The sequence below is a fragment of the Myxine glutinosa genome, chromosome 1 (genome assembly GCF_964187855.1).
Source record: "Myxine glutinosa chromosome 1, kmMyxGlut1.1, whole genome shotgun sequence".
In the NCBI taxonomy this organism is placed as follows: domain Eukaryota; kingdom Metazoa; phylum Chordata; class Myxini; order Myxiniformes; family Myxinidae; genus Myxine; species Myxine glutinosa.
In genome coordinates, this window is record NC_136261.1 from 2,778,310 (window position 1) to 2,805,454 (window position 27,145).

Genomic DNA, 27,145 nt, shown 5'->3' on the forward strand with positions numbered 1-27,145 from the left:
TCTGGCAATTTCACATTTTCTTGTGTAAACATGGAGAAGGAAGGATCACAGCCTTGTTTGCTTAAAGTAAATAAGTAAATACGCTTCAATGTTATTCTTATAATTTTTAGATTCCACTCCAGATTTCGACACTAATAGTCCACATGCTCCAATCCTCAAATCTGAAGTTAAATTTGCATTATATGCTTTAATTAGTCCATGAGAGTACATCGTGGTTCCAAGGCAAGGCATTTTTGAGCAGGCGGAAACAAATGGTGGATTATGACTCCTGCGAGGGAAAAGCCAAGGATAAGCCTTTTTTGTTTTTTCATTATGAGCACCGTTAATTTTATTGTGTTTTTATAAAATGTAAATAAATAAATGAACAGGATTATAACTAATTATTTATATATGTGGGAAAATTACATGCCCAGACCAGGAATCGAACCCAGGTCCTCTGGTGAACTGTACCAGTGCTCTGCCATCTGAGCTATCTGGGCATGCAATTTTCCCAAGCATGCAATTTTCCCACACATATGAATGCCACTCTCTTTCCGTCAATGCTTCCGGGGCAATTGCTGCCAACCATAGGAGCACGAACGGCCTGCTCACGAGAGGGTCTTCCTCCAATGGGGGGACAAATCCATGTTTGCCATTACAAACACCACTGTGGGTGTAGAAACACCATTAAATAAATGCAATTTTTCTCTCCACAACTCTCAAACAAAGCAGAACGCTTACATCGTGGCTTTTAAAGAAGAGTTTGTAGTTTGTGATCGTTAAAGGTCCTCTCACAGCTCCTGCCACCGGACACAGGTAGGTCACTTCTTTCTCTGTCGGCAGAACGTCGAGAGAAAAAGAGTACGCTCAACGAGGTTTCATTCACGAAGGCTCCGAACCATACATTTACACATCCGAACCAACATGAACATTTACACATCCAAACCGACATGGACATTTACACATCCGAACCGACATGGACATTTACACATCCGAACCGACATGGACATTTACACATTCGAACCGACATGGACATTTACACATCCGAACCGACATGGACATTTACACATCCGAACCGACATGGACATTTACACATCCGAACCGACATGAACATTTACACATCCGAACCAACAGGAACATTTACACATCCAAACCGACATGGACATTTACACATCCGAACCGACATGGACATTTACACATCTGAACCAACAACAAAAACAACAACATGCATTTTAAGGCCATTTTCCCTGCTAGAGGGGGGTTAGCCTTGCGGTCCCCATGACAATCTTCTCCATCTTGCCCTATTTTCTGCATCTCTCCTTGTTAACCCCCTTGCCCACATTTCTTCTTCCACCACCTTTAGCCAAGTCTTTCTCGGTCTTCCCCGTCCTCTACTTCCTTCTACATTCATTTCCATCACTCTTCTCAACCAGTCACTTTCATCTTTCCTCAACACATGACGAAACCATCTCAACCTGTTCCTCTTCACAACATCAATCACAGGCTCTATTCCCATCATTTTTCGCAATTCATCATTTGTCTTCCTCTCTCTCAACGATACTCCGCACATCCATCGAACCATTTGCATTTCCACCCTTTCCAACCTTTGTTGCTGCTCTACGTTCATTACCCATGTCTCGCTCCCATAAATCATAACACTTCTCACACATGCAGCATACACCTTTCCCTTCAGCTTCAACGAACACTCCCCTCCTCATCAGCACGCCACTCAGTTCCCGAAACTTCTTCCGTGCACATCTCACTCCAGCAACCGTTGCCGAGTCTGATCCACCTTCTCCATTCAGCATGTCTCCGAGGTAGCAAAATGTTTTCACACCTTCCAGCTTCATGCCATCTCCAAGATCCAACTCAACATTTCCTCCATCTGCAGCTCCCTCTGTGCACACCTTACATTTGAATGTAGCTGCCACACTGGTTAATGACCCTCTCAGACCACTACATTTTTGATGAACCCACTCAGCGCACATTGTACATTGAATGGAGTTCACTCCGACACCCTTCCTGCACACAGCACAGGGCCACTTCCCAGTTCTTTCCACCTCACCACATGCTTTACCACTTGCCATCACCTTCGTCTTTCCGATATTCACCTTCAGACCTTTTGTCTCCATACATTCCTTCCACTTGTTCATCTTTTCCTTCAGTCCATCCATACTTTCCGCAATCAACACCAGATCATCTGCGTACAATAACTCCCACGGTAAACCCTCCTTTACGTTCTGAGCCAGCACCTCCATCACAGCTACAAATAGTAGTGGACTTAGTACCGACCCCTGATGCACTCCCACCTTCACCTCAAACTCACCACTGTTCCCGTCCTTCGTCCTTACAGCTGTGCGCGCTCTTTTGTACATTGCCATCACTACTCTGATCAACCATTCCTCCACTCCTAACTTCCTCATTGCCCATGTCAATACTTTGCGTGGAACCCTATCGAATGCTTTCTCCAGACCAACAAACCCAAAAAACAACTTCTTCCTCTTCTCCATGTACTTCTCCTGCAACTGCCTCACAATAAAAAGCGCGTCTGTCGTTCCTCTTCCTGGCATAAATCCAAACTGCATTTCGTCGATCTTCACTTTCTTCCTTATCCGCCTCTCCAACACCCTTTCCAATACCTTCATTCCATGCTCCAATAACTTTATCGCTCGGTACGAGCCACACTCCAGAGGGTCACCTTTCCCCTTGTATAGAGGGACGAGGGTACTCAGTTCCCAATCCACTGGAATGCGGCCTTCTTTCACCGCCAGATTACAGATCTCTGTCATTCTCTTCACACCCCAACTTCCTGCTGCCTTCAACATATCTCCCACAACTCCCGTCGGCCATCCCGCTTTTCTACTCTTCATTGCTTTTATCGCTTCCTCAACTTCCTTCTCAGTTATCTTCTCTGCCGGTCCTAAAACTGGGTAACTCTCTATGTTGCCATCCCATTCATTCTCTGTATTCAACAGCATTTCCATATATCTTTTCCATCTTCCTTTAATTCCATCTGGGTCGACAACGATTTGTCCCACTTCATCCTTCAAGCAACTCACCCTCATCACATCACACCTCTCTTTCGCTATCTGCTTTGCAATCCTGAATACTGTTCTCTGACCCTCTTCCGAATTCAAGCGTTCTCCGAACATTTTCCTGCATGCCTCCTGCGCCTTTGCTACCTCTTTCTTTGCAGCCTTCTTGGCTGCCTTATAACTTTCATGCTCTGCTGTTTCTGCTCCCGTACCCTTCGCCTTCTGCCACTCCTTGAACTTCTTCCTCTTCTCGTCAATCCTCTTTCCAACTTCATCATCCCACCACCATGTTTCCGAGTGCCTCGGTGGTCCTTTTATCCATCCACATACCTCACCAACGGCTCCCAACAGACTAGCTTTCATTGACATCCAACCACTTTCAAGCTCAACCACATCATCCTCTACCCTACTCAGCCTCTCTTTTAATGCCTCCCTTACTGTCACCTCTTTCAACCTCCACACCTTCATTCTCGGTTGGTACTTCACCCGCCGAGCTCTCCTCGCACCTTTCACCCTTATGTCGCAGACAACCAAGTGGTGCTGTGAAACAGCCTCCTCCCCCGGGATCACCTTTGTGTCCCGGAGGTGCCCCCTATCTCGCCTACGCACCATCAGGTAGTCAACGGTTGTCGTCGACCCACCTGACGTGTATGTAACAAGCTTATTATCCTCTTTCTGGAACTGAGTATTACAAATCCACAAATCAGCTCCATCAGCAAACTCCAAAATCCTTTCACCTTCTCCATTTCTCACACCATATCAGTAACCCCCATGAACTCCCTCAAAACCATCCATACTCCTTCCCACATGTTCATTTAGGTCTCCTCACACATTTACACATCCGAACCGACATGAACATTTACACATCCGAACCGACATGAACATTTACACATCCGAACCGACATGGACATTTGCACATCCGAACCGACATGGGCATTTACACATCCGAACCGACATGGGCATTTACACATCCGAACCGACATGGGCATTTATACATCCGAACCGACATGAACATTTACACATCCGAACCGACATGAACATTTACACATCCGAACCGACATGGACATTTACACATCCGAACCGACATGGACATTTACACATCCGAACCGACATGAACATTTACACATCCGAACCGACATGAACATTTACACATCCGAACCGACATGGACATTTACACATCCGAACCGACATGAACATTTACACATCCGAACCAACAGGAACATTTACACATCCAAACCGACATGGACATTTACACATCCGAACCGACATGGACATTTACACATCCGAACCGACATGAACATTTACACATCCGAAACAACATGAACATTTACACATCCGAACCGACATGAACATTTACACATCCGAACCGACATGGACATTTACACATCCGAACCGACATGGACATTTACACATCCGAACCGACATGAACATTTACACATCCGAACCGACATGAACATTTACACATCCGAACCGACATGAACATTTACACATCCGAAACAACATGAACATTTACACATCCGAACCGACATGAACATTTACACATCCGAACCGACATGGACATTTACACATCCGAATCGACATGGACATTTACACATCCGAACCGACATGAACATTTACACATCCGAACCGACATGGGCATTTACACATCCGAACCGACATGAACATTTACACATTCGAACCGACATGAACATTTACACATCCGAAACGACATGAACATTTACACATCCGAACCGACATGAACATTTACACATCCGAACCGACATGGACATTTACACATCCAAACCGACATGAACATTTACACATTCGAACCGACATGAACATTTACACATCCAAACCGACATGGACATTTACACATCCGAACCGACATGGACATTTACACATCCGAACCGACATGAACATTTACACATCCGAACCGACATGAACATTTACACATCCGAACCGACATGAACATTTACACATTCAAACCGACATGAACATTTACACATCCGAACCGACATGAACATTTACACATCCGAAACGACATGAACATTTACACACCCGAACCGACATGAACATTTACACATTCGAACCGACATGAACATTTACACATCCGAAACGACATGAACATTTACACATCCGAACCGACATGGACATTTACACATCCAAACCGCCATGAACATTTACACATCCAAACATACAATATACATAGAGGTTACATAACGTTACAGTTTAATTGAAAGTCTACATTACCCAGAAGCATAGTGATGTCACATGTTACCTTTCCTTTCATTGTGTGAACTTTGTGATACTCCAATTCGGTTTCTCAAGAAAAGGTAAACACAATTTCACCTTTTGCCCTCCACAGATGATTGATCCATCATAAGTTTTACATAAACCCAATCAAGTTTGATGATGCATTTTCAAAGCAACTTTAAAAGTAGCTAACTGCTGGAGTAGTTTCTATCCTTAACTCGTGACTTTACAAAGTAACTTCCCCAACACCGGTAGAGAATATAGAATCAAATATAAAACTTATACCAACTGAAAGGCCCCACAATTTAACACAAATCAAGGCTACCCAGATCGTGTTGAAAGGAGTACCTTTTCCACTCTACAAGTGAGGCTCATGGAAAAACGAGGTTACCTTTTGCACTCTACAAGAGTGAGGCTCATGGAAAAACGAGGTTACCTTTTGCACTCTACAAGAGTGAGGCTCATGGAAAAACGAGGTTACCTTTTGCACTCTACAAGAGTGAGGCTCATGGAAAAACGAGGTTACCTTTTGCACTCTACAAGAGTGAGGCTCATGGAAAAACGAGGTTACCTTTTCCACTCTACAAGTGAGGCTCATGGAAAAACGAGGTTACCTTTTGCACTCTACAAGAGTGAGGCTCATGGAAAAACGAGGTTACCTTTTGCACTCTACAAGTGTGAGGCTCATGGAAAAACGAGGTTACCTTTTGCACTCTACAAGAGTGAGGCTCATGGAAAAACGAGGTTACCTTTTGCACTCTACAAGTGAGGCTCATGGAAAAACGAGGTTACCTTTTGCACTCTACAAGAGAGGCTCATGGAAAAACGAGGTTACCTTTTGCACTCTACAAGAGTGACGCCATTGGAAGAACATGGTTACCTTTTGCACTCTACAAGAGTGACACCTTTGGAAGAACAAGGTTACCTTTTGCACTCTACAAGAGTGATGCTCATGGAAGAAGAAGGTTACCGTTTGTACTCTACAAGAGTGAGGCTCATGGAAAAACATGGTTACCTTTTCCATGCTACATGAGAGGCTTATGGAAGAACAAGGTTACCTTTTGCACTCTACAAGAGTGATGCTCATGGGAAAACATGGTTACCTTTTCCATGCTACATGAGAGGCTTATGGAAGAACAAGGTTACCTTTTGCACTCTACAAGAGTGAGGCTCATGGGAGAACAAGGTTACCTTTTGTACTCTACAAGAGTGACACTCATGGAAGAACAAGGTCAACTTAACAATGGGGTAACGGGGCAGTAAAGAGGCACAACCGGCAAGGGGATAACCAAATAGGAAAGAGAGAGGGAGAGGGAGGAAGAGCAAGGGAAAGAGAAGGAGAGTAAAAGATGGGGAGGGGGGGGGGGGGAGAGGGGAGCGGGAAGAGAGAGCGAGGGACAGATACAGACATTGCCTACCAGAGGGATGGAGTACATGTATGCCGCAATGTGGAGTTGTGTGCAAAAGGGAAGAGAGGGTTTTCCAAAATATTAACGAGAGAGATGATACATGTACACACATGTACACATACACACACGTGTGTGTGTGTGTGTGTGTGTGTACATACATGAGTGCATGTGCACGTACATAAGTGTGTGTGTACATACTTAAGAGTGTGTGTACATTCACAAGTGTGTGTGTACGTACATAAGTGGGTGTGTGTGTGTGTACATACATAAGAGTGTGTGTACATACATAAGTGTGTGTGTACATACATAAGTGTGTGTGTACACACATAAGTGTGTGTGTGTGTGTGTGTGTGTGTGTGTGTGTGCGTGTGTGTGTGTACGTGTGTGTGTGTGTGTGTGTGTGTGTGTGTGTACGTGTACGTGTGTGTGTGTGTGTGTGTGTGTGTGTGTACGTGTACGTGTGTGTGTGTGTGTGTATGTGTGTGTGTGTGTGTGTGTGTGTGTGTGTGTGTGTGTGTGTGTACGTACATGTGTGTGTGTATACGTACATGTGTGTGTATACGTACATGTGTGTGTATACGTACATGTGTGTATACGTACATGTGTGTGTATACGTACATGTGTGTGTGTGTTTACGTACACGTATGTGTGTATGTACAGGTGTTTGTGTGTGTACGTACAATTGTGTATGTGTGTGTGTGTGTGTGTGTGTGTGTGCGTGTGTATGTACACGTGTGTGTGTGTGTGTGTGTGTGTGTGTGTGTGTGTGTGTGTGTGTACGTACATGTGTGTGTATACGTACATGTGTGTGTATACGTACATGTGTGTGTATACGTACATGTGTGTGTATACGTACATGTGTGTGTGTGTGTGTGTTTACGTACACGTATGTGTGTATGTACAGGTGTTTGTGTGTGTACGTACAATTGTGTATGTGTGTGTGTGTGTGTGTGTGTGTGCGTGTGTATGTACACGTGTGTGTGTGTGTACGTACACGTGTATGTGTTTGTGTCCAGGGCATAACCCTTTTACCATTTTCATGAGTTTATGTCATGAACTTTTCAACAAACCGTTATTATAAGAATATGGAGAAAAATAATTAACAATCGGGTCAAAATGTCAGAGAGCAAAGTCACAGTGAATAGACATCGGCCTCATCGGCCTCATCGGCCTCATCGGCCTGTCTGCCACGCATCAGCACGAGACGACCGGATTTTGGAATTGTTTCTGTTTCCCCATTTACCAAATGAGGTTATGTCGTCAAATCGTCAACAAACCTCCATGATGAGAATATGAGGAACATCGATTAATAAATGTACATTAAAAAAAATCTGTTGTTTTCGTCAAGGTCAGTTCGGGTTCAAAGCGGATGTGGACAGGCTTTGCATTTTGAGATTTCAATGTTATGATTTGAAAAATAAAATAAAGGTTCTTCAAATAAAGTCCAGGTAATGCCTTGTTGTGTTATCCAAAGAACATTGTTCGTTTGTTTTGATTAACAGCTGCAGCAAAGAAATGCAGGTGAGAAATATGGAGGAGGATGATGAAGATGGCAGAGAGTGTAAAACATGTGGAGAGAGTCGAGAGCATGAAAGAGCGGATAAATGCAATCTCACCGATGGCGGTGATTTCCTCTCCAGGAAGAAGATGAACTTCCTCCATGTCAGCAAACTTATTCTGGTCCCCAAGCTCCTGCGGGAAGATCACGAGATATCATCACCCAAACGCAACCCTGCATGATCATCGCTCATTAAATTATTTAAATGTCTCACTCGATGATCAGTGATCACACACACACTCATATCATAGGTAAACTACACATGGTAAAGAAGGATTATTTAAATATCTCACTCCATAATCAGTGATCACACACACACTCATATCATAGGGAAACCACACATGGTAAAGAAGGATTATTTAAATATCTCACTTGATGATCAGTGATCACACACACACTCATATCATAGGGAAACCACACATGCTAAGGAAGGATTATTTAAATATCTCACTTGATGATCAGTGATCACACACACACTCATATCATAGGGAAACCACACATGCTAAGGAAGGATTATTTAAATATCTCACTTGATGATCAGTGATCACACACACACTCATATCATAGGTAAACTACACATGGTAAAGAAGGAGTATTTAAATATCTCACTCCATAATCAGTGATCACACACACACTCATATCATAGGGAAACCACACATGCTAAGGAAGGATTATTTAAATATCTCACTTGATGATCAGTGATCACACACACACTCATATCATAGGGAAACCACACATGCTAAGGAAGGATTATTTAAATATCTCACTTGATGATCAGTGATCAGTGATCACACACACACTCATATCATAGGGAAACCACACATGGTAAAGAAGGATTATTTAAATATCTCACTTGATGATCAGTGATCACACACACACTCATATCATAGGTAAACTACACATGCTAAGGAAGGATTATTTAAATATCTCACTTGATGATCAGTGATCACACACACACTCATATCATAGGTAAACTACACATGCTAAGGAAGGATTATTTAAATATCTCACTTGATGATCAGTGATCACACACACACTCATATCATAGGGAAACCACACATGGTAAAGAAGGATTATTTAAATATCTCACTTGATGATCAGTGATCACACACACACTCATATCATAGGGAAACCACACATGCTAAGGAAGGATTATTTAAATATCTCACTTGATGATCAGTGATCACACACACACTCATATCATAGGGAAACCACACATGCTAAGGAAGGATTATTTAAATATCTCACTTGATGATCAGTGATCAGTGATCACACACACACTCATATCATAGGGAAACCACACATGCTAAGGAAGGATTATTTAAATATCTCACTCGATGATCAGTGATCACACACACACTCATATCATAGGGAAACCACACATGCTAAGGAAGGATTATTTAAATATCTCACTCGATGATCAGTGATCAGTGATCACACACACACTCATATCATAGGGAAACCACACATGCTAAGGAAGGATTATTTAAATATCTCACTCCATAATCAGTGATCACACACACACTCATATCATAGGGAAACCACACATGGTAAAGAAGGATTATTTAAATATCTCACTCGATGATCAGTGATCACACACACACTCATATCATAGGGAAACCACACATGGTAAAGAAGGATTATTTAAATATCTCACTTGATGATCAGTGATCAGTGATCACACACACACTCATATCATAGGGAAACCACACATGCTAAGGAAGGATTATTTAAATATCTCACTCCATAATCAGTGATCACACACACACTCATATCATAGGGAAACCACACATGGTAAAGAAGGATTATTTAAATATCTCACTTGATGATCAGTGATCACACACACACTCATATCATAGGGAAACTACACATGGTAAAGAAGGATTATTTAAATATCTCACTCCATAATCAGTGATCACACACACACTCATATCATAGGGAAACTACACATGGTAAAGAAGGATTATTTAAATATCTCACTCCATAATCAGTGATCACACACACACTCATATCATAGGGAAACCACACATGCTAAGGAAGGATTATTTAAATGTCTCACTCCATAATCAGTGATCACACACACACTCATATCATAGGTAAACTACACATGGTAAGGAAGGATTATTTAAATATCTCACTCCATAATCAGTGATCACACACACACTCATATCATAGGGAAACTACACATGGTAAAGAAGGATTATTTAAATATCTCACTTGATGATCAGTGATCACACACACACTCATATCATAGGGAAACCACACATGGTAAAGAAGGATTATTTAAATATCTCACTCCATAATCAGTGATCACACACACACTCATATCATAGGGAAACTACACATGGTAAAGAAGGATTATTTAAATATCTCACTCCATGATCAGTGATCACACACACACTCATATCATAGGTAAACTACACATGCTAAGGAAGGATTATTTAAATATCTCACTTGATGATCAGTGATCACACACACACTCATATCATAGGGAAACCACACATGGTAAAGAAGGATTATTTAAATATCTCACTTGATGATCAGTGATCACACACACACTCATATCATAGGGAAACCACACATGGTAAAGAAGGATTATTTAAATATCTCACTCCATAATCAGTGATCACACACACACTCATATCATAGGGAAACTACACATGGTAAAGAAGGATTATTTAAATATCTCACTCCATGATCAGTGATCACACACACACTCATATCATAGGGAAACCACACATGGTAAAGAAGGATTATTTAAATATCTCACTCCATAATCAGTGATCACACACACACTCATATCATAGGGAAACCACACATGGTAAAGAAGGATTATTTAAATATCTCACTCCATAATCAGTGATCACACACACACTCATATCATAGGGAAACTACACATGGTAAAGAAGGATTATTTAAATATCTCACTCCATAATCAGTGATCACACACACACTCATATCATAGGTAAACTACACATGGTAAGGAAGGATTATTTAAATATCTCACTCCATAATCAGTGATCACACACACACTCATATCATAGGGAAACTACACATGGTAAAGAAGGATTATTTAAATATCTCACTTGATGATCAGTGATCACACACACACTCATATCATAGGTAAACTACACATGGTAAAGAAGGATTATTTAAATATCTCACTCCATAATCAGTGATCACACACACACTCATATCATAGGTAAACTACACATGGTAAAGAAGGATTATTTAAATATCTCACTCGATCATCAGTGATCACACACACACTCATATCATAGGGAAACCACACATGCTAAGGAAGGATTATTTAAATATCTCACTCGATGATCAGTGATCACACACACACTCATATCATAGGGAAACCACACATGCTAAGGAAGGATTATTTAAATATCTCACTCCATAATCAGTGATCACACACACACTCATATCATAGGGAAACTACACATGGTAAGGAAGGATTATTTAAATATCTCACTCGATCATCAGTGATCACACACACACTCATATCATAGGGAAACCACACATGCTAAGGAAGGATTATTTAAATATCTCACTCGATGATCAGTGATCACACACACACTCATATCATAGGGAAACTACACATGGTAAAGAAGGATTATTTAAATATCTCACTTGATGATCAGTGATCACACACACACTCATATCATAGGGAAACTACACATGCTAAGGAAGGATTATTTAAATATCTCACTTGATGATCAGTGATCACACACACACTCATATCATAGGGAAACTACACATGGTAAAGAAGGATTATTTAAATATCTCACTTGATGATCAGTGATCACACACACACTCATATCATAGGGAAACCACACATGCTAAGGAAGGATTATTTAAATATCTCACTCGATGATCAGTGATCACACACACACTCATATCATAGGGAAACCACACATGCTAAGGAAGGATTATTTAAATATCTCACTCCATAATCAGTGATCACACACACACTCATATCATAGGGAAACCACACATGCTAAGGAAGGATTATTTAAATATCTCACTTGATGATCAGTGATCACACACACACTCATATCATAGGGAAACCACACATGCTAAGGAAGGATTATTTAAATATCTCACTCCATAATCAGTGATCACACACACACTCATATCATAGGGAAACTACACATGGTAAGGAAGGATTATTTAAATATCTCACTCCATAATCAGTGATCACACACACACTCATATCATAGGGAAACCACACATGCTAAGGAAGGATTATTTAAATATCTCACTTGATGATCAGTGATCACACACACACTCATATCATAGGTAAACTACACATGCTAAGGAAGGATTATTTAAATATCTCACTTGATGATCAGTGATCACACACACACTCATATCATAGGGAAACCACACATGCGAAGGAAGGATTATTTAAATATCTCACTTGATGATCAGTGATCACACACACACTCATATCATAGGGAAACTACACATGCTAAGGAAGGATTATTTAAATATCTCACTTGATGATCAGTGATCACACATGTACTCATATCATAGGGAAACCACACATGCGAAGGAAGGATTATTTAAATATCTCACTCCATAATCAGTGATCACACACACACTCATATCATAGGGAAACCACACATGCTAAGGAAGGATTATTTAAATATCTCACTCCATAATCAGTGATCACACACACACTCATATCATAGGGAAACCACACATGGTAAGGAAGGATTATTTAAATATCTCACTCCATGATCAGTGATCACACACACACTCATATCATAGGGAAACCACACATGCTAAGGAAGGATTATTTAAATATCTCACTTGATGATCAGTGATCACACACACACTCATATCATAGGGAAACCACACATGGTAAGGAAGGATTATTTAAATGTCTCACTCCATAATCAGTGATCACACACACACTCATATCATAGGGAAACTACACATGGTAAAGAAGGATTATTTAAATGTCTCACTCCATAATCAGTGATCACACACACACTCATATCATAGGGAAACCACACATGGTAAGGAAGGATTATTTAAATGTCTCACTCCATGATCAGTGATCACACACACACTCATATCATAGGGAAACCACACATGGTAAAGAAGGATTATTTAAATATCTCACTCCATAATCAGTGATCACACACACACTCATATCATAGGGAAACCACACATGCTAAGGAAGGATTATTTAAATATCTCACTTGATGATCAGTGATCACACACACACTCATATCATAGGGAAACCACACATGCTAAGGAAGGATTATTTAAATATCTCACTTGATGATCAGTGATCACACACACACTCATATCATAGGGAAACCACACATGCTAAGGAAGGATTATTTTAATATCTCACTTGATGATCAGTGATCACACACACACTCATATCATAGGGAAACCACACATGGTAAGGAAGGATTATTTAAATATCTCACTTGATGATCAGTGATCACACACACACTCATATCATAGGGAAACCACACATGCTAAGGAAGGATTATTTAAATATCTCACTTGATGATCAGTGATCACACACACACTCATATCATAGGGAAACCACACATGCTAAGGAAGGATTATTTAAATATCTCACTTGATGATCAGTGATCAGTGATCACACACACACTCATATCATAGGGAAACCACACATGCTAAGGAAGGATTATTTAAATATCTCACTCGATGATCAGTGATCACACACACACTCCTATCATTGGAGGGTTTGGCGTGACGTCAGTCACGTGATTTTGCTTGGAAACATGACCGCCATATTGGCAGAGGAGAAAACAAAAGCCATTTCATGCATGATCACATGTATTATTGCCGTTCCCTTTTGCACAACGACTCTCGCTTTCTGAAACATACTTGCTCATCTGTCGCTTTATTTTGGTTTAGTTATTGATACATTTAGTTCATCCAACTGTTTGCAATGTCCTCTCAGTATACGGAACATTTGCCAGGTGAGGCACAGGCCAGGTGAGGCCAGATTTTGAGTGAAAGTGCAGTTAATTCGGATTGATTATTGTCCCAACCAGCATTCGGCTGATTCGCATAAAACGTTAAGTGTCTTGTCACTCAAGTTAGCCTAAATAAAGCTGCATGTAAATTTTTTGTAAGTGATGGTGGGGAGAGTAACAAATGTCAGATTAGAAATCGACTTCCCAAAGTCCGTCAGATTATCGGACTAAAAAAAAAAGTTAGGCTTGGCCTTGGCCTCGTCTTGGCATGGCTTCTGTTAAATTTAGCCATCAGCCCAGATCACATGTTAAATGTAGCCATAAGCCCAGAACACATGTTAAATGTAGCCATAATCCCAGAACGCATGTTAAATGTCGCCACAAGCCCAGAACACATGTTAAATTTAGCCATAAGCCCAGAACACATGTTAAATTTAGCCATCAGCCCAGATCACATGTTAAATGTAGCCATAAGCCCAGAACACATGTTAAATGTAGCCATAATCCCAGAACGCATGTTAAATGTCGCCACAAGCCTAGAACACATGTTAAATGTAGCCATAATCCCAGAACACATGTTAAATGTCACCATAAGCCCAGAACACGTTAAGTGTAGCCATAAGCCTAGATCACATGTTAAATTTAGCCATAAGCCCACATCACATGTTAAGTGTAGCCATAAGCCTAGATCACATGTTAAATGTCGCCATAAGCCCATATCACATGTTAAGTGTAGCCATAAGCCTAGATCACATGTTAAATTTAGCCATAAGCCCATATCACATGTTAAGTGTAGCCATAAGCCGAGATCACATGTTAAATGTAGCCATAAGTGCTAACTCCGAGGACCTTTCACTCACAGGTTGGTGGTATTTCTATCTTCTACCGACTCCTCTCCGGCCTTGCTCCCCCAGCTCTTTCTGTGCTGTCCCCCAAATATTCCTACAGGTCGCACAAGATCTGCCTGCAACCCACTTATGGTTAAACTGCCAAAATCAAGACTCTCTGCTCACCTTCACTCCTTAATTCCTCTTTTCTCCTGCCTCTGGAACAAACTCCCTCACTCTCTTCAATCCCACTCCTCCCTCCAGGTCTTTAAAACAGCTGTTCACCACCATCTCTTATCTTCCCCCATCCAAAACCTTGATCTTTTCTACCCCATTAATTCACCCCAGATCCACTTTTTTGAAATACCGACTTCTTTCCTGGAAGTCCTAGCAGTGTCCATGTGTTTTTGTTTTTTTATCTCCCCCACCCCCTTCCCATGTCTCCTCGCCCCAAGCCCTCTCCTTCCCACAGATCTCTCGATGTCACTGCTCTCCATCTTGTCGCCTGCTCCCATTATCATATTTTTATGTTTTATGTGTCAGTTTGTCTTTTTGTTACACGAGCCTCGATCTTGAACACAAGAAAAAAATTACAAAAAAATTGTAGGCATCAGCCCAGAACACATGATAAATGTAGCCATAAGCCCAGAACACATGTTAAATGTAGCCATAAGCCCAGAACACATGTTAAATGTAGCCATAAGCCCAGAACACATGTTAAATGTAGCCATAAGCCCAGAACACATGTTAAATGTAGCCATAAGCCCAGAACACATGTTAAATGTAGCCATAAGCCCAGATCACATGTTCAATGTAGCCATAAGCCCCGATCACATGTTAAATGTAGCCATAAGCCCAGATCACGTTAAATGTAGCCATAAGCCCAGATCACATGTTAAATGTAGCCATAAGCCCATTTCACATATTAAATGTAGCCATAAGCCCATATCACATGTTAAATGTAGCCATAAGCCCAGATCACATGTTATATGTAGCCATAAGCCCAGATCACATATTAAATGTAGCCATAAGCCCAGATCACATGTTAAATGTAGCCATAAGCCCATATCACATGTTATATGTAGCCATAAGCCCAGATCACATGTTAAATGTAGCCATAAGCCCAGATCACATGTTATATGTAGCCATAAGCCCAGATCACATATTAAATGTAGCCATAAGCCCAGATCACATGTTAAATGTAGCCATAAGCCCAGATAACATGTTAAATGTAGCCATAAGCCCAGATCACATGTTAAATGTAGCCATAAGCCCAGATCACATGTTAAATGTAGCCATAAGCCCAGATCACATGTTAAAAGTGTCGTCATGTTAGAGGAATAATCACATTACAATCCCAATGTTGAAATTCGTGGGCACATTGATAGTTTAACCTTTTAGATTTTCTTTAGCTTCTATTTTACATGACTCCCATAAACTAAAGTAAACGATGACATCACTAACCCGATATGAAATGTGCTGAACAAACGTAGGTATAATCGGACCTGGGCTCCCACAGGTTTCCTCTTGTATCTTCTGTGCCGAGATTCACAGATTTTACTTTTAGCCAAAGAATTCTTCTCTCCGGCTCACCCGCTTTGACTTGGTATCAAATCAAACAAAAGCTCTCACCGTTTTGCTTTATTGTTCAGCACGTGCACGCAAGACGCGGATGTCCGACCCCGAGAATAGCACGTACATGGTGAACATAAACGGTGCACGTCCATGGTGTATTGTACGTACACGGTGCACTGTACGTACACGGAACACGTATGCGGTGCACGTACATGGTGTACTGTACATACGAAGCACGTACATGGTGTACTGTACATACGAAGCACGTACATGGTGTACTGTACATACGAAGCACGTACATGGTGTACTGTACATACGAAGCACGTACATGGTGTACTGTACATACGAAGCACGTACATGGTGTACTGTACATACGAAGCACGTACATGGTGTACTGCACATACGAAGCAAGTACATGGTGTACTGTACATACGAAGCACGTACATGGTGTACTGTACATACGAAGCAAGTACATGGTGTACTGTACATACAAAGCACTTACTGAAGTACATCCCACTGAGACATAAAATACCGGTACTCATTCACGAGGAGAGGGAGGAAAGCCAGCCTCGCTGTTTGTTAGTATATATATATGTACATGTAACTGTATATGTAGTATGTACTGTATGTATATACATATACTGTATATGTAACTGTATAGTATATATATGTACTGTATGTATATACATATATATATATATATATATATATATATATGTAACAAGCAAACGTTACGTGTCACTTACACGGTTCTGTGTGTACCAGGTATAGACTATAGTGCTCTCAACAAGCGTTTACAAAACAAACCATTTCATTTTACCTCCATTATTAACATCGGACTTCATCGCTGGAAAGAAATGGACAAAACGGAAATCGTTCTCTCTACTTCCGGGTTGGTGGAAAGCGAAGGAAGTGCGTCATCACCGCAGGATAACGAAGATCGGAAGATCTTCTGGACCCTCCCAAAGCTTCCGCCAGACCAGCCTCGGACCGTCGCTCAACCTCTCAAGATCCTCGGTGTCCTCGTGTACAGTCGGCGCGTCCACACTGTACAGTCCTCGTGTACAGTCGGCGCGTCCACACTGCACAGTCAGCGCGTACAGTCCTCGTATACACTTACAGTCCTCGCGTACAGTCCTCGACGCTAATTTTCCTGCGACTTACCACGCCATGTGAGCCATTTAGCTTGGTTGTTGTTTTAAGTTTTTATTTAATTCTGTGAGGAAATTTAAAGTTTTATTTAATTCTATGAGGAAATTTAAAGTTTTATTTAATTCTGTGAGGAAATTTAAAGTTTTATTTAATTCTGTGAGGAAATTTAAAGTTTTATTTAATTCTGTGAGGAAATTTAACGTTTTATCTAATCCTGTGAGGAAATTTAAAGTTTTATCTAATCCTGTGAGGAAATTTAACGTTTTATCTAATCCTGTGAGGAAATTTAGCGTTTTATCTATAAATCCTGTGAGGAAATTTAACGTTTTATCTAATCCTGTGAGGAAATTTAAAGTTTTATCTAACCCTGTGAGGAAATTTAAAGTTTTATCTAATCCTGTGAGGAAATTTAACGTTTTATCTAATCCTGTGAGGAAATTTAACGTTTTATCTAATCCTGTGAGGAAATTTAACGTTTTATCTAATCCTGTGAGGAAATTTAAAGTTTTATCTAATCCTGTGAGGAAATTTAACGTTTTATCTAATCCTGTGAGGAAATTTAACGTTTTATCTAATCCTGTGAGGAAATTTAACGTTTTATCTAATCCTGTGAGGAAATTTAAAGTTTTATCTAATCCTGTGAGGAAATTTAACGTTTTATCTAATCCTGTGAGGAAATTTAACGTTTTATCTAATCCTGTGAGGAAATTTAACGTTTTATCTAATCCTGTGAGGAAATTTAACGTTTTATCTAATCCTGTGAGGAAATTTAAAGTTTTATCTAATCCTGTGAGGAAATTTAGCATTTTATCTAATCCTGTGAGGAAATTTAACGTTTTATCTAATCCTGTGAGGAAATTTAACGTTTTATCTAATCCTGTGAGGAAATTTAACGTTTTATCTAATCCTGTGAGGAAATTTAACGTTTTATCTAATTCTGTGAGGAAATTTAAAGTTTTATCTAACCCTGTGAGGAAATTTAAAGTTTTATCTAATCCTGTGAGGAAATTTAACGTTTTATCTAATCCTGTGAGGAAATTTAACGTTTTATCTAATCCTGTGAGGAAATTTAACGTTTTATCTAATCCTGTGAGGAAATTTAACGTTTTATCTAATCCTGTGAGGAAATTTAAAGTTTTATTTAATCCTGTGAGGAAATTTAACGTTGTATCTAATCCTGTGAGGAAATTTAAGTTTTATTTAATCCTGTGAGGAAATTTAACGTTTTATCTAATCCTGTGAGGAAATTAAACGTTTTATCTAATCCTGTGAGGAAATTTAACGTTTTATCTAATCCTGTGAGGAAATTTAACGTTTTATCTAATCCTGTGAGGAAATTCAACGTTTTATTTAATCCTGTGAGGAAATTTAACGTTTTATCTAATCGTGTGAGGAAATTTAGCGTTTTATCTATAAATCCTGTGAGGAAATTTAACGTTTTATCTAATCCTGTGAGGAAATTTAAAGTTTTATCTAACCCTGTGAGGAAATTTAAAGTTTTATCTAATCCTGTGAGGAAATTTAACGTTTTATCTAATCCTGTGAGGAAATTTAACGTTTTATCTAATCCTGTGAGGAAATTTAACGTTTTATCTAATCCTGTGAGGAAATTTAAAGTTTTATCTAATCCTGTGAGGAAATTTCGCATTTTATCTAATCCTGTGAGGAAATTTAACGTTTTATCTAATCCTGTGAGGAAATTTAACGTTTTATCTAATCCTGTGAGGAAATTTAACGTTTTATCTAATCCTGTGAGGAAATTTAAAGTTTTATCTAACCCTGTGAGGAAATTTAAAGTTTTATCTAATCCTGTGAGGAAATTTAACGTTTTATCTAATCCTGTGAGGAAATTTAACGTTTTATCTAATCCTGTGAGGAAATTTAACGTTTTATCTAATCCTGTGAGGAAATTTAACGTTTTATCTAATCCTGTGAGGAAATTTAAAGTTTTATTTAATCCTGTGAGGAAATTTAACGTTTTATCTAACCCTTTGAGGAAATTTAACGTTGTATCTAATCCTGTGAGGAAATTTAAGTTTTATTTAATCCTGTGAGGAAATTTAACGTTTTATCTAATCCTGTGAGGAAATTAAACGTTTTATCTAATCCTGTGAGGAAATTTAACGTTTTATCTAATCCTGTGAGGAAATTTAACGTTTTATCTAATCCTGTGAGGAAATTCAACGTTTTATTTAATCCTGTGAGGAAATTTAACGTTTTATCTAATCGTGTGAGGAAATTTAACGTTTTATCTAATCCTGTGAGGACATTTAACGTTTTATCTAATCGTGTGAGGAAATTTAACGTTTTATCTAATCCTGTGAGGAAATTTAACGTTTTATCTAATCCTGTGAGGAAATTTAACGTTTTATCTAATCCTGTGAGGAAATTTAACGTTTTATCTAATCCTGTGAGGAAATTTAACGTTTTATCTAACCCTGTGAGGAAATTTAACGTTTTATCTAATCCTGTGAGTAAATTTAAAGTTTTATTTAATCCTGTGAGGAAATTTAACGTTTTATCTAATCCTGTGAGGAAATTTAACGTTTTGTCTAATCCTGTGAGGAAATTTAACGTTTTATCTAATCCTGTGAGGAAATTTAACGTTTATCTAATCCTGTGAGGAAATTTAACGTTTTATCTAATCCTGTGAGGAAATTTAACGTTTTGTCTAATCCTGTGAGGAAATTTAACGTTTTATCTAATCCTGTGAGGAAATTTAACGTTTTATCTAATCCTGTGAGGAAATTTAACGTTTTATCTAATCCTGTGAGGAAATTTAACGTTTTATCTAATCCTGTGAGGAAATTTAACGTTTTATCTAATCCTGTGAGGAAATTTAACGTTTTGTCTAATCCTGTGAGGAAATTTAACGTTTTATCTAACCCTGTGAGGAAATTTAACGTTTTATCTAATCCTGTGAGTAAATTTAAAGTTTTATTTAATCCTGTGAGGAAATTTAACGTTTTATCTAATCCTGTGAGGAAATTTAACGTTTTGTCTAATCCTGTGAGGAAATTTAACGTTTTGTCTAATCCTGTGAGGAAATTTAACGTTTTATCTAATCCTGTGAGGAAATTTAACGTTTTATCTAATCCTGTGAGGAAATTTAACGTTTTATCTAATCCTGTGAGGAAATTTAACGTTTTATCTAATCCTGTGAGGAAATTTAACGTTTTATCTAATCCTGTGAGGAAATTTAACGTTTTATCTAATCCTGTGAGGAAATTTAACGTTTTATCTAATCCTGTGAGGAAATTTAACGTTTTGTCTAATCCTGTGAGGAAATTTAACGTTTTATCTAACCCTGTGAGGAAATTTAACGTTTTATCTAATCCTGTGAGTAAATTTAAAGTTTTATTTAATCCTGTGAGGAAATTTAACGTTTTATCTAATCCTGTGAGGAAATTTAACGTTTTGTCTAATCCTGTGAGGAAATTTAACGTTTTATCTAATCCTGTGAGGAAATTTAACGTTTTATCTAATCCTGTGAGGAAATTTAACGTTTTATCTAATCCTGTGAGGAAATTTAACGTTTTATCTAATCGTGTGAGGAAATTTAAAGCGACATCTCATAAATTAAACATGTCCTGTACTTTATAACTAACTTTAGGATTTGACTGTAAAAGGGATTTCAGGTGTGACCAGAGACTCCCTCTGACTGTACATTCCCAACAACATCCAAAGCACACACCAAAGTCGGCACTGTTCCACACCTGCACGTATTGCGTAACCGCAGTGTGGTAATCTTCATCCTGATGAAGCAGCACTTACACGGAAGGAAGGAAACGACCTATCACGACCTTTGTGTTTACCTTTGGACGAGAGGCCATTTGGCCCATCATGGCTGTGCCGTATTCGTATTCCACACCTGCAAATGAAGGTGATTTTTGCCAAAGGCGCCTGCACACAATGGTCTTCTCCTTTTGAAAGATACCGTTGTCTGTGAGATATTTGACGTTCTCAAACGAATGCTAGCAGGCAAGACAGCCGGCTTAACGTCCCCTCCAAAACGGTATGTAGTCGTTGATCCAAAGTCCGGCTGTGTATTGCCGTGGCAGAGATGACTTCGCCTCTGAACATCACGTTATTGGAGTGTTCACGGTGGATTCACCTCCCACGAGCACCACATAGTTGTCATGGAGATGGCTTGGCCTCCGAGGAGCACTACGTCATTGTGGTGGTGGAGGTAGCTTCACCTTGAGCACCACATGCTATGCGTGATGAACAAAGCTTCGCCATATGCCGAGATGTTCTGTGTTTACTTTGTCAATCTCACCTTGTACTGCTAGTAGTGTCGTCTCGTGCTTTCCATGGCACCGTTTTTGTTAATGGAGTTTACGCACAGTAAACCGTGGATCACAGGGGTCTGATTCCATATGATCCGGTATGTGAGCTGCCATCATAGTCGTGGCCAAAAATATTGGCACCCTTGCACTTTTTTCAAATAACTCACAATTTTGTCGAAAAATAAGTTGAAATTGACAAAAGTGTTTTGTCTCCACAGTTCTTTATTTCAATGTTAATTTTACAGAACCTTTGTTTTCGATTCAGAACTTAATATATCCTTTTAAATCAGAAAATGAAAAGAAATGGCATTGACAAAATTATTGACACCCAAGAAGACTTAATATTTGGTCACAATGGTCACACTTTGGTATTTGGTCACACTCTTCTTGTGCAAACTGCTCCAGTTCTCCCAGATTTGAAGGGCACCTTCTCCCAACTGCTGTTTCCAGATCTCGCCACAGGTGTTCAATGGGATAGAGATCTGGACTCATTTCGGGCCACTTCATAACAGTCCAGCGTTTTGTCTTGAACCATTCCTGGGTGCTTATTGAAGTGTGTTGGGGTCATTGTCCTGCTGCAAGACCCATGACCTTCGACGGAGACCCAGTTTTCTGACACTGGGTTGAACATTGTGCTCCAAAATGCCTTGGTAATCTCCTGATTTCATGATGCCATGCACACATTCAAGGTACCCAGTGCCAGAGGCAGCACAGCAACCCCAAAACATCACTGAAACTCCTCCATGTTTGACTGTAGAGAAGGTGTTCTTTTCTTTGAAGGCTTCATTTTGTTTTCTGTAAACATAGAGATGATGTGCTTTACCAAAAACCTCTGATTTGGTCTCATCAGTCCACAGGATATTCTCCCAGAAGGATTTTGGCTTGTTCAGGTGTGTTTTGGAAAACTCCAGTTGGGCTTTCTGATGTCTCTCTCTCAGCAGTGGGGTCCTCCTGGGTCTCCCACCATAGAATTAGAACCCCCTTTCATTGAGTTGGCGACAGATGGTGCGAGTTGAAACTGTCGTCATTGTGTCTGAAGGTCAGCTTGAATCTGTTTGGCAGGTTATCGAGGTGCTTTCTCCACCATTCGAACAATCCTTCGCTGCAATCTTCGATCAGGTTTTATCTTGCGGCCACGTCCAGGGAGGTTGTCTGCAGTGCCATGGGCCTTAAACTTCCTGATAAAATTGCGAACGGTGGACACAGGAACATCAAGGTCTCTGGAGATGGACTTGCAGCCGTGAGATTGCCCATGCTTGGCTACAATCTTGTGTCTGACCTCCTCAGACAATTCTCTGGTTTTCTTACTTTTCTCCATGCTCATTGCGGTACACACAGTGACAAAAAACAGCAGAATGACTCCTTTTCTCTATTCAAAGTGGCTGAATGGGTGATTTATATATTGCAGGCACCTGAAAATCAACACAGGTGAGTTCAATTCCAAAGTAAAGGAGAATCACCTGCTTGAAATCTTGTTATTTCCAAGAACTTCTAGAAGGTGCCAATAATATTGTCCGGGCCATTTTAGGATTTCTGTGTGGAATAAGCTAAGATTTAGTTATTTTTTCGGCCTTTTATGTTTCGTTCCACTGAAAACCAAAGAAATACATTTGTGGACACCAAAAGATTTTTTAATTTCAACAATTTTCTGGAGAAATGGTGAATTATTTTTAAAAAGTGCAAGGGTCCCATTATTTTCGGGCACAACTATGTCACGTGATGGGTACCTGCCTTAAACGAATGCGTACTCGAGTCGGAGTTGTATTTACCTCGATGGACACGTCATGTAACTGGTTTGTGTTTGCACTGCGGATGCTTGCGAGTAGCACGTGGTTCTGTGGGATCAAATGAGAGTTTGTTTGTTTTGAATGCACGTTGTGGTTTTGAATCATGAAATTGTGGAATGCCTTGCAGGTCGGAGTTCTGGAAGTCTCAACCGCGGAAGTTTTGTGATTTCTGTAAATGTTGGTTTGGAGACAACAAACCGGTAAGGCTGAGCAGAAAATGCAGACTGTTCCTATTCCAATTGAGATAAGCTGTAGTCATGCAGTCTGGAATAGGGGAGCATGGCTCCCTGATGGCTCCCTCATGGCTCCCTCATGGCTCCCTCATGGCTCCCTGATAGCTCTCTCATGGCTCCCTGATATCTCCCTCATGGCTCCCTGATGGCTCTCTCATGGCTCCCTGATATCTCCCTCATGGCTCCCTGATATCTCCCTCATGGCTCCCTGATGGCTCTCTCATGGCTCCCTGATAGCTCTCTCATGGCTCCCTGATATCTCCCTCATGGCTCCCTGATGGCTCTCTCATGGCTCCCTGATATCTCCCTCATGGCTCCCTGATGGCTCCCTCATGGCTCCCTGATAGCTCTCTCATGGCTCCCTGATATCTCCCTCATGGCTCCCTGATGGCTCTCTCATGGCTCCCTGATATCTCCCTCATGGCTCCCTGATGGCTCTCTCATGGCTCTCTCATGGCTCCCTGATGGCTCTCTCATGGCTCCCTAATATCTCCCTCATGGCTCCCTGATGGCTCTCTCATGGCTCTCTGATGGCTCTCTCATGGCTCCCTAATATCTCCCTCATGGCTCCCTGATGGCTCTCTCATGGCTCCCTAATATCTCCCTCATGGCTCCCTGATGGCTCTCTCATGGCTCCCTGATGGCTCTCTCATGGCTCCCTAATATCTCCCTCATGGCTCCCTGATGGCTCTCTCATGGCTCCCTGATATCTCCCTCATGGCTCCCTGATGGCTCTCTCATGGCTCCCTGATAGCTCCCTCATGGCTCCCTGATGGCTCTCTCATGGCTCCCTGATAGCTCCCTCATGGCTCTCTCATGGCTCCCTGATATCTCCCTCATGGCTCCCTAATATCTCCCTCATGGCTCCCTAATATCTCCCTCATGGCTCCCTGATAGCTCCCTCATGGCTCCCTGATAACTCCCTCATGGCTCCCTAATATCTCCCTCATGGCTCCCTGATAACTCCCTCATGGCTCCCTAATATCTCCCTCATGGCTCCCTGATAGCTCCCTCATGGCTCCCTGATAACTCCCTCATGGCTCCCTAATATCTCCCTCATGGCTCCCTGATAGCTCCCTCATGGCTCCCTGATAACTCCCTCATGGCTCCCTGATAACTCCCTCATGGCTCCCTAATATCTCCCTCATGGCTCCCTGATAACTCCCTCATGGCTCCCTAATATCTCCCTCATGGCTCCCTGATAGCTCCCTCATGGCTCCCTGATAACTCCCTCATGGCTCCCTAATATCTCCCTCATGGCTCCCTGATAACTCCCTCATGGCTCCCTAATATCTCCCTCATGGCTCCCTGATAGCTCCCTCATGGCTCCCTGATAACTCCCTCATGGCTCCCTGACGGCTCTCTCATGGCTCCCTGATAACTCCCTCATGGCTCCCTGATAACTCCCTCATGGCTCCCTGACGGCTCTCTCATGGCTCCCTGATATCTCCCTCATGGCTCCCTGACGGCTCTCTCATGGCTCCCTGATATCTCCCTCATGGCTCCCTGACGGCTCTCTCATGGCTCCCTGATATCTCCCTCATGGCTCCCTAATATCTCCCTCATGGCTCCCTGATGGCTCTCTCATGGCTCCCTGATATCTCCCTCATGGCTCCCTGACGGCTCTCTCATGGCTCCCTGATATCTCCCTCATGGCTCCCTAATATCTCCCTCATGGCTCCCTGACGGCTCTCTCATGGCTCCCTGATATCTCCCTCATGGCTCCCTGATGGCTCTCTCATGGCTCCCTGATATCTCCCTCATGGCTCCCTGACGGCTCTCTCATGGCTCCCTGATATCTCCCTCATGGCTCCCTGATATCTCCCTCATGGCTCCCTGACGGCTCTCTCATGGCTCCCTGATATCTCCCTCATGGCTCCCTAATATCTCCCTCATGGCTCCCTGACGGCTCTCTCATGGCTCCCTGATATCTCCCTCATGGCTCCCTGACGGCTCTCTCATGGCTCCCTGATATCTCCCTCATGGCTCCCTAATATCTCCCTCATGGCTCCCTGACGGCTCTCTCATGGCTCCCTGATATCTCCCTCATGGCTCCCTAATATCTCCCTCATGGCTCCCTGACGGCTCTCTCATGGCTCCCTGATATCTCCCTCATGGCTCCCTAATATCTCCCTCATGGCTCCCTGATAACTCCCTCATGGCTCCCTGATATCTCCCTCATGGCTCCCTGACGGCTCTCTCATGGCTCCCTGATATCTCCCTCATGGCTCCCTGACGGCTCTCTCATGGCTCCCTGATATCTCCCTCATGGCTCCCTGACGGCTCTCTCATGGCTCCCTGATATCTCCCTCATGGCTCCCTGATATTGGTGAAGTTTATTTTGTAGAAGTGTCATTACTTCGTCACTAAAGGTGGACAAAGGTTATGTTTTCACCCCTCTGTCTTGGTTGTTTGTCTATCTGTGAGCAGGATATGTCAAAAGGTTGTGGACAGATTCGGATGAAATTTGGTTGGACAGGTTGGGTGTGTGACAAGGACGAAATGATTAGATTTTTGTGAAGATCCGGATTCGGATCTGGCTAGTTGAATTTTAAGTGATTCTTCACCATTGAGAGATCGGGCCAAAAACGATACATAGTGGGATATTTAAGAAAGTTGAGGACAGATTTGGACGAAACTTGGTGGGGAGGTTGGGTGTGTGAAAAGGAGAATTCGTTTCGATTTTGGTTAGGATCCGGATCCACAAACGAGAATTTTTAAAATTCTCAAGTGATTCTTCACCGAGTGAGTGATAAGACCAAAAACAATATACAGCACGATATTTCGAAAAGTTATGGACGACTTATGATAAATCTAGGTGGATGAGTTGGTATTGACATGAAGTGACAAGAATAAGCGGATTCGATTTTGGTTCAGGTCCGGATCCAGATCCGACCTATTAGTGGGATAGCAAATGTAAACTGTTGAGCCTGGTGGAGGTATGCTCTCTACCGAGTTCTGTTCTGATTTGCTTAAAATTTTCTGTTTCATTGTGGATGTGAATGGAATTTCCCCATTCCTCAGAAATGAGCTGGCTGGTCATTGTGTGTGTGAATTGATATTGATACCATTTTCCACTACCCTTTCTTCC

At 41.2% G+C, this 27,145-nt stretch overlaps 2 protein-coding genes across 6 annotated transcripts in view; one reads left to right on the plus strand and one right to left on the minus strand.

Annotated features, from left to right (window-relative positions):
• MTMR2 (myotubularin related protein 2) overlaps positions 1–17,497 on the minus strand; it is a 67,000-nt gene extending 49,503 nt beyond the window's left edge. For 2 of the 5 annotated variants that reach the window (XM_068106043.1, XM_068106052.1), the window contains exons 1-2: positions 17,414–17,497; positions 8,272–8,347 (exon numbers count right to left, since the gene is read on the minus strand). Coding sequence is in view for 2 of the 5 variants with exons in the window: in XM_068106025.1 (XP_067962126.1) it covers positions 721–812; positions 8,272–8,347; positions 17,414–17,428 (183 nt within the window). In the remaining 3 variants the exon portion in view is untranslated. Of the gene's footprint in view, positions 1–720; positions 813–8,271; positions 8,348–17,339 lie in introns of those variants that run through there. The other 3 variants (XM_068106025.1, XM_078775102.1, XM_078775133.1) reach the window with 3 other exon arrangements.
• Positions 17,419–27,145, plus strand: part of WBP4 (WW domain binding protein 4) — a 45,811-nt gene continuing 36,084 nt past the window's right edge. Inside the window, exons 1-2 of the mRNA XM_068106062.2 lie at positions 17,419–17,765; positions 23,949–24,021. Coding sequence (XP_067962163.2) covers positions 17,764–17,765; positions 23,949–24,021 — 75 coding nt within the window. The 5' untranslated portion in view covers positions 17,419–17,763. The remainder of the gene's footprint in view (positions 17,766–23,948; positions 24,022–27,145) is intronic.